Genomic DNA, 8,859 nt, shown 5'->3' with positions numbered 1-8,859 from the left:
AAACACACAACATGTAGCCATAAGTTGAGATAGTGAAACCAAATATGGTTTCATCAAAAAATTGAAACAATATAACACACCAATAGAAAATAGTCAGGCATATGTAAACCACAAGTGGAAATGATGAAACCAAATTTGGTTTCATCGGAAAAATAAGAAATAAAACACAACAACAAAATTTTATAAAATTGAACGGTTTCATATTCAGTTGAAAAAAAATGAAACTTAAGCCTAATTAATGGAGTGACACTGATCAGCTTACCAGACGAAACCTAAACTTAACAAAAAACCCAAAAAGTCAAGAAAGATTAAACTTAATAATCTTTGTTTCACATTCAATTGAAAAAAAATTGAAGCATCAACCTAATTAATGGCTACGCTCATGTCGATTTCATCAAAAAAAAGACCAAAAGAATTAACACCATCACCACAGAGTTGGTACGATTCTTACCTTTTAGATTTTTTTTCATTGTTTTCTTTAACATTTCATCTTTGTTTTTCTCCTGTTGAGTTTGCTTCTTCACCATTTTGTTGTTTGAGAGGATTTAGGTCAGAAAATTGAGAAGATTTAGGTCAGAATTGGTTTTATTGGTTGGAGTAAGTAAGCATTGAAGAACAGAAGAATACAAAATCGAAAAATCGAAGGATGATTTTAGCTACGCATGAAGACCGATCTGATTTTTTTCTTATGTTTCAAAGACAAGGAAAAAGAACCGGAAGAAGATAAAGATGGAATCGATGAAATGAGTTGGGAAAGTTGAAAAAAATAAGGGGCATTTCAGACAGTTCGGATATTTTGAATTTTTTTTATACCATTTGTGTTGTTGGGCCTTCTTTACATCAATGTTGACAGCCCTGGGCTGTAACGCACGCGTTACAAATTCTATAAATTAATGTGAGAAAGTAGTAACCAAGAACGCGCAGATTGGAACCTGATAAAGGTGGTGCCGGAGTACTCTCATGATGCACTAGTCATAACTCGAGAATCTTGGGTGCGAATTACTGGGGATGTTAAATGACAGGCTAAACTACAAGGCATATAGAAAAGGACATGTATCTAGACGAATCAACTTAAACAACACTTGGTTTCGTGGTGTAGTTGGTTATCACCTTCAGTCTAACACACTGAAGGTCTCCAGTTCAAACCTGGGCTTAGCCATTTATCCATTTTTTTCTTTCTTCTTTTTTTCATTTTTCTTTGCATCCAACTTTGTGATATTTACTTGATCTCGAATCGCTGGAAGAGTCATGAATTTCCTAGTAATGGGATTACAGATGCATAAAGTTTCATTGGGATTGTCTGCCAGCTTATTCCGGCTTGCAGGGATGCCATTGTATTTGGTCTTGAGTGACAAATTAATCTATTGTCTGAACCAACTAGTCCTTGTCCATCACAAATGCATTCAAGATCATTATGCTTGCAACAACAGATGAACCTAAAAAGAAAAGGAAGCTTTGCCATATGATTTTATAATGTACTGAACACGCAGGAAAGTGCATTCAATCAACGAACCAACTGGGTGACACAAAATCTTAGTAATAACTTCACGGCTCAACCAAAATTTCCTTTCAGTACTACTAGTACTTAACAATTAACAAGATCCGAGAATAACCAATCAAGAGCTCCACTTTTCGTTTTCTTGCTTTTACCACCCATATCCGAATCTTGTGGTATTTTCTTCTTCTTTGCTTGAACCTGTTTTGAGTTTGAAGGGTTGAGATTAGCAGCAGCTGAAGGTAGATTAGAGATATCAGTGAGAACTTGAACAGTTGTTGCCGCCGGCGTATTAGAATCTGGTGATACTTTCTTCTTCTTTGCTTTAACCTGTTTCTTAGTTTTCTCTGCTGAATCAACAAATTTGATGGAATATCGACGTTCTTCTTCAACAGGAGAAGAAACACTTTGTTGTTGTTGAGCACCGGATCTGTGAATTTGGACGGAATCAATTGACCATTCATTCCATCGGATAATCGCTAAATCTTTTTTAATCTCATCTGGATCAACAAGTAAAGCAGATGCAGATGTAATCTTCTCTTTTAGTGTTGATCTGAATGGTGATTCCATTGTCAATGTTTTCAATTCCTCCATCAAATCAGCCTGACAAATTAAATTCAAAAAAATCCATCAAAAATGTGTACATAGAAGTTGATTTCAAAGAGATTTTAGATTATGAATTTCAAAAATTTAACCTGGGAACTCTCAGATTCGGATATCCATGCATGCTCAGTATCTGTTTCAAAATGCTGGAATCAACTAAAGCGTGAAAATCAGATCTCAAAAAGAAAGATTTAAAACACACTCCATTAGAGCTTCAAATACAGGAAGATCGTCAATCAAGTTGAGCAAATGAAGAAAACTAACGAAATCGAATCGAATCAAATCAAGAGATTGAGAATAAGTAGTAGTACCTGGTTAAGATGTAGCTTATTGAGAAAATGTTGTTGAGGATTCTGAAAGAAATCGACATAGTCTTCTATGCTTAACCGCTTTGAAACCCCAATTTCAAATTTCAAAAATCAAGATGATGAACAGTCCAGGCTGTAGATATTTGCAACCAGATTTTCTTATATAGAGAGAAAAGAAAAATGGAATGAATATTAAATGACTAAATTAGCCCTCACCATTTATAATCTACTGTATCTTTTTCTTTTTGTCAAAGAAGGTTGAATCCATGTAACTTTATTTAGGCATTCTACTGCTGGATGATGCCAACCACCTCTTTGCAGTAGTCTTTTTGGTTGGGTAAAAAATTTTAAAATTTAAATTTTTTATTAACCAAGAAAAAAGGGATGATTACAACCCATTTATGTTTTCCAACACCCACCAACTGTGTACACTCTTAACTACTTGACTGTTTCAAAACAACTTTTTGCAGTTATTTACAAGGAACCGTAGCAGCATATACAGAAACTGAAATTGCAAAAAAGAATACAGTGTAAGTTCTAATTCATTCTCCCAAAGTACCGAATCAGGAACTAAAGCTTTACTTCTCCATTCTTCTGGCATGATCAGAATATGCTGCATCAGCACAACGATCCCAACTCTCGGCCATCTCCATAAGAGTTAGTTCAGGGATCCAGCGGAGGGATTGATAGAACTTATTCTTTGCATCTGCTAACAGATATTCGTATGCGTAATCGTGACTGTCAAAACAAAATGTAGGAAACATTGTCAGAGGAATTCTCTTGATTGATTTCATACATTGTCAGAGGAAAAATGTAGTATTATATGTGGTCTTATATGAAAAAATGATGACAGTCGTTGATATCAATGATATGTTCTTTGTTGAATTTGAGATAGTGATATATTCATTTTTGAAAAGGACACAAATATTCGTGATGCTAAAAATATTAAAGAACAACAGTTGGTGAGTTGATTCTCTTACCTCTGACTGTCGTGTACACAATCTAATGGTACAGGGGTACACAAGGGATCATTTGCAGGGATTAAAAACCACATCGGTAGAGCAGGAAACTGGTACAGGAACATCATACAACATCTAAGCATATCAAGTTTATCACAATTAACTAAAGTGAAGTGAGAAAGGTGGCATTGTTCACCTTTTCAGTACTTGAACTGCGAGATATTGGGCTGAATGTACAGTTGATAATCATTCCTTCAACATCTTCACCTGCACCTGACGCCAGAGTGATACTCTTGTCACTAATACTCAGTTTTGTATTGATCAGCACATAGTTCATCTCTCCGACTTCTTCCACAAGGACATGATTCACCTGCAATCGAGTACCCACCGACCACTGTAACTATTTTGCCATGAATGGTGCAGATAACACAATTTTCAAGTAACATACCTCAAATCCGGATGAGCTTTCAACTGAATAGCACTGCTTCAGTGTCTTCTCGTCTACATTCTTTATTACTTTGAAATTTCTACGTTCGACATGACCACTTGTGGTAGACGATAAGTTTTCATGAAAAAAAGATCTAGCTCCTCCTTCGCCAGGGTGTGCTCCTGCTCCAGCAAATACATCAGTCATACTGACTACTGAACGAATGTCATTGATCGCCGCACTTAATGCTTTAGGTGACGATATATCTACCTGAAGAAATAACACATTACTACAATTTACTGCCCGCAAGAAAGTAAAAATATTTCACTCAGAAAGACATAATTAAAATGAAAGGTCAACTAACCGCTCTAACTAATCGTTCTATAGGTGTTAGTGTTGAAACTGACTTCTCCGGATTGTTCTGGTTGCTGTCATGCTGTTTCAGTTGAGGGTTTTGCAACTGCGACAATAGGTCACCAGGTAATTGAATAGCTGCCATGACATTCGGCAAATTCAGATATCTACCAAATTGTTTCTCCCAAATAATTACATCTTCCATAAACCCACGAGGACCTTGCGATATTTGCAACATATATCGTGCTTTTTCCAAATCTGTTTTATACTTTTTGATATACACAATCTCATCAGGCTCCAGCTGTAAAATAGAATCAATTCGTCATGCAACGAAAAAGGATACCCGGTGAAAACAAAAACAAGGAATAGTCACAAACAAGATTGTAAGGTACATGAGAGGGAAGATTTTCTGAAGAAATAGGTAGCTGCTGAATTCTGCAACCCAACCGCCTAAGCATTTCGTCCAACAGAGGAATGTACGCTTCTTTCATGAAATTATACTGCAATTGAGAGTTTTATGGTCAAACAAAACAGAATATAATTTGCTGAAACAAGAAAAACAATGTAGTGATTCATTCTGGTTTTGAGAAATCCTTCATCATACAAGGAATAGTGGAATACCTTATTCGTTATCTCAGTCAGCTCATCTACGCTTGTACCACTAGAACTTATAGTATCTACTGATGCTAGCCAAGCAAAGAAGAAACAAAAGAAAAGCATAAACACGGTAAGTCAGATGACAAAAAAGCATAGAAAGAGTAGTTTAAGTGGTTTCATGGAAATGGAAATGATACATTCTTATTTCAGTAGTTAATCATACATTATAGCATTGAACTGTTTATCATTAAAAGAAAATCCGCCAACTCTAACTTGGGAGTTCAACACTTGTGAATTTCTAAAAGTGTTCTTGAAACCCAAGTACAGAAGGATAGTGCAGCAGAGATGAAATAGTTAGACACATTAAAGGATTGAGAAACAAATTGTCAAGTACACAATAAGAAAATCTAATAAATAACCAAACCGGTTGGTTCCAAGAAAACCTAATTAGCATTGTACAATTATCCTGACTTTCTGCATATCTGGTCAGAAATTCCACTACAACTAAGCAGTATAAACATTTGTTTGAAAGATATCAAGAGGGACAGAAATTTAAATGGGAATATTTTCCATCCTTTGGTAGTGAAGACAGGACAACATCTGCTGATATTCGGGTTTACCTGGTGTATCAGATGAAGCCAAAGTTGTACAAGAAGAAAGTGTAGAGGAAGGTAAATTTGTAGACTGCAAAGGTGTTCCGGATTTCAGTTGAGGAATTTGCAACAACGGTAATTGTAAAGCTGCCATGAGATTCGGCATATTCATATTTCCAACAAGTCGTTTCTCCCAACGAATCACGGCATCCATAGAGTACTGACAGTAATTTTGTGATCTTTGCAAGAAAGATTGTTCTTTTTCCAAGCCTACTACGAACTTACGGAGAAACTCAATTTCTTCAGGCAGCATCTGTAAAATAGATTCAATTTGTCACGTAATGAAAAAGGATACTCGATAAAAAGAAAATGAAAAGAGGAATATAACCAAACAAGACTAAAAGGTACATACATGAAATGGAAAATTCTCTGAAGGTAGCTGCTCAATTCTGGGACGCAACCAAGCAAGCATGATGTCCAACCGAGGAATGTACATCTCTATCAGGAAGTCAATCTGTAATTGATAATTTTATTGTCAAAAATCAGAAAACAAGAAAATACAATGTATTGGTTCATTCTGGTTTCCATAAATCCTTAATCATATAAGAAATATTGCAAGAACGAATATGAAATTGAGTAGAATACCCTTTTTTTTATCTCACTCTGTTCACCCATGCTGGTATCTCTCAAACTCGATTCTACCCAGGCAAACAAGAAACAAAAGAAAAGCATAAAAACAGTAAGTTGGATTGAAGGAGTAACCCTTTCAAAGATTAATCACAAACAAAGATATACAAGAAAGACATCAAAAAAATTATCAAGACTCGATTAAAAGACTCTTATTGAAACAAATTCCACCAGTTCTAAATAGTTAAAGATCAAGAAACATGTTCTCAATAAACAACATCAAACAAAGAACCACAATTATCATTATTATACAACAATCTGATATTCTACTACATTTCTGGTTAAAAATTCTACAATCAAAAGCACAAGAATCAAGTACTCACAATTTCTACTACATTTCTGGTTAAAAGTATATAAATTTCTCCAAACCCTTTCGAAGTTTAATAATTACTCTTTCAAAGATTAATCACAAACAACGATATCCAAAGAACGCATTAAAAAGACTTTATCAAAACTCATTAAAATACAATTATCAAGAACAATTATCAAGACTCTTATTAAAAAGAAATTCCATCAATTCTAAAGAAAATCTAACAAAGAACCACAACTGTATTACCTAATGATGACATTCTACAAGAAAAAAAAGAAGAAACAAAGATATACAAAAAAGACATTAAAACAATTACCAAGACTCAGATTGAAAGACTCTTAGTTAAAGATCAAGAAACATGTTCTCAATAAAGAAAATCAAACAGAGAACCACAATTATCATTGTTATACAACAATTTGACATTCTACTACATTTCTGGTATTAAATTCTACAACAAAAAATAAGAATCAAATACTCACAATTCGTTATTTGATCTTTGACTGATTTCTGTTACATTAACCAAAAGAAAACATATAAACTTCTCCAAACCCTTTCAAAGTTTAATCACAAACAAAGATATTCAAAGAAGGCATTAAGAAGAAATTATCAAGACTCATTAAAAGACAATTATCAAGAACAATTATCAAAAGACTCTTATTAAAAAGAAACTCCACCAATTCGTTAAAGATCAAGAAAATCTAACAAAGAACCACAATTATCATTATTATACAACAATTTGACATTCTACAACATTTCTGGTTAAAAATTCTATAAGAAAAAAGAAGAATCAAATACTCACATTTTTTTATTTGATCTCTGATTGATTTTTGTTGCATTAACCAAAAGTAAACGTATAAATTTCTCCAAACCCTAGTTTTCTTTATACCCAAAAAATAAGAAATTAGGATCTTGAGAGAATTCCGCCGCTCTGGGAATTTGGAATCGGTTTTATAGATGGTAGAAGTGAAGTTGCTGAACCGATTTAAGGTATTCATAGTTGTTGCTGAAGAGGGAATGAGAATCGGCGGTGGCGGAGAGGAAGAAGAATAAGAGAAGAAGAGTAGAGATTAGAGTGAAGTTGGGTTTCTTTTCCCGCTCTTCTTTGTTATCACCGAATCCGATATTTCCACCCCAAAAGTTATCTTCTCTCCGAGTAAAACTATCGGTGTTGTTATCGTCAGAACGGATATTTCCACCCCAAAAGTTTATCGCCTTCCGCGAATAAAGTACGACTAAAAGGAGACGACAAATAAATGGTTTCGTGCACGATTCTGCGGGATGTCTTCCTGCTCAAATGGCTTCTAAAACGCTGGATCATCATCAAATAAATGGTTGGATTAGAATTTTTATATCTTTTTCCATTGGTTATTCTTATTCAGTATAGGATCTACCAAGTCCTCAGATGGTTCAAGGTTTTCCGGATCTAGGTTTTAAATGTGGGATGTTCCTGTTCTAACGTCTTAAATGTCATTTGAACGGAAAGCCATGCTGCAAAGTCGTACGGGATAGCACTGTTCAAAGGAGAATCGCACAATTAATATGTGTGTATACATAGATTTAAGCAGATTTGGTTCCCAAATACGAGAACCCTAATACTAAACACAAAGAGCATCTTAGTGAATATATTTGGTTTATAATAATCCCCTGCTACATCCAATACTACAGAAACTCAAAATAAAAAAACCTTTTTTTTTTGCTTAATCATTCCATTTTATTACTCATTAAGGAAAATTACAAACTCAAAGTCAAAACCGAAAGTTATTTACACAACCAAAATAAAGACCAAAAATTAAACAAAAATAAAAAACAGTCCCATTAACCAGAACTGAACAACTAGCCCATTAACTCCTGAGTTTAACGGAGCCTGTAATATATTTTGTCAGGCATCTCCATTGAATAGATAAAACCAGGTCTTGTTGTGTACTTCTGACAAACTCCCCTGCTCAGTCCTGTACCTTTTTTTGACAGAGCATCTGCTATTAAATTTGTTTCTCTCATAACATGCACAAATTGAGTCCTCCAGAATATTTCTTTTATTCTATACCATCTTGCTTGAATTATCCAAGGTAGCTTTCCAGATGTATAAGCTGTTATTGCTGCATTAGAATCAGATTGAATAAAAAGATCAAACCTGTTATTCTCCAATGCCCATTCAACTGCTCCTATAATAGCCATTATTTCTGCTATGAAGTTTGTTGGAATGCCCAAACCTCTTGATTCTGCATGTATAAACTCTCCTTTCTCTCCTCTGCACACAAAACCAAAACATGCTGCCCTAGAATTACCTCTAGAAGCACCATCACAACAGATGAGTGTCTGATTTACTTCAGGGAGATAGAATCTCACTTCAATAATCTTCTGAAGTTTTATTGGCTGATTTTTAAGCTCAAAGTTTTTGAAAATCATGTGGTCATAACTACAATCCCACATGAAGTTCTTTATTCTCAAAGCACAGTCTTTAGTGTACTGTTTTATTCTCATCTTGAATCTTCCCAAGTTTACTTTTTCATCTTCAAAACAAATCAT

At 34.6% G+C, this 8,859-nt stretch overlaps 3 protein-coding genes across 4 annotated transcripts; all 3 read right to left on the bottom strand.

Annotated features, from left to right (window-relative positions):
* Positions 1-1,431: 1,431 nt before the first annotated feature.
* On the bottom strand, positions 1,432-2,711 carry LOC113353434. Of its 2 annotated transcripts, none has more exons than XM_026597037.1 (4): positions 2,623-2,711; positions 2,410-2,539; positions 2,191-2,254; positions 1,432-2,098 (listed from the first exon to the last, which is right to left on the bottom strand). In XM_026597037.1, the coding sequence occupies exon 4, from the start codon at positions 2,087-2,089 to the stop codon at positions 1,586-1,588; it is 504 nt and encodes a 167-aa protein (XP_026452822.1). In that variant the 5' UTR covers positions 2,090-2,098; positions 2,191-2,254; positions 2,410-2,539; positions 2,623-2,711; the 3' UTR covers positions 1,432-1,585. The 2 variants fall into 2 exon arrangements, with proteins under 2 accessions (XP_026452822.1, XP_026452821.1); XM_026597036.1 differs by having other exon boundaries at positions 2,191-2,244.
* Positions 2,712-2,806: 95 nt separating this feature from the next.
* Positions 2,807-7,353, bottom strand: LOC113353433. Its single transcript, XM_026597035.1, has 11 exons — positions 7,133-7,353; positions 5,982-6,034; positions 5,749-5,850; positions 5,364-5,649; positions 4,768-4,832; positions 4,539-4,646; positions 4,157-4,447; positions 3,814-4,062; positions 3,562-3,735; positions 3,387-3,475; positions 2,807-3,144 (listed from the first exon to the last, which is right to left on the bottom strand). Exons 2-11 carry the CDS (start codon positions 6,009-6,011, stop codon positions 2,985-2,987), a joined length of 1,554 nt encoding a protein of 517 aa, XP_026452820.1. The 5' UTR covers positions 6,012-6,034; positions 7,133-7,353; the 3' UTR covers positions 2,807-2,984.
* Positions 7,354-8,187: 834 nt separating this feature from the next.
* LOC113351250 lies at positions 8,188-8,859 on the bottom strand. Its single transcript, XM_026595268.1, has one exon. It carries the CDS (start codon positions 8,857-8,859, stop codon positions 8,188-8,190), a length of 672 nt encoding a protein of 223 aa, XP_026451053.1.

Source organism: Papaver somniferum, chromosome 2 (assembly GCF_003573695.1).
Source record: "Papaver somniferum cultivar HN1 chromosome 2, ASM357369v1, whole genome shotgun sequence".
In the NCBI taxonomy this organism is placed as follows: Eukaryota; Viridiplantae; Streptophyta; class Magnoliopsida; order Ranunculales; family Papaveraceae; genus Papaver; species Papaver somniferum.
The sequence above is the reverse complement of the archived record's forward strand: the minus strand, read 5'-3'. Positions and strand labels throughout refer to the sequence as shown.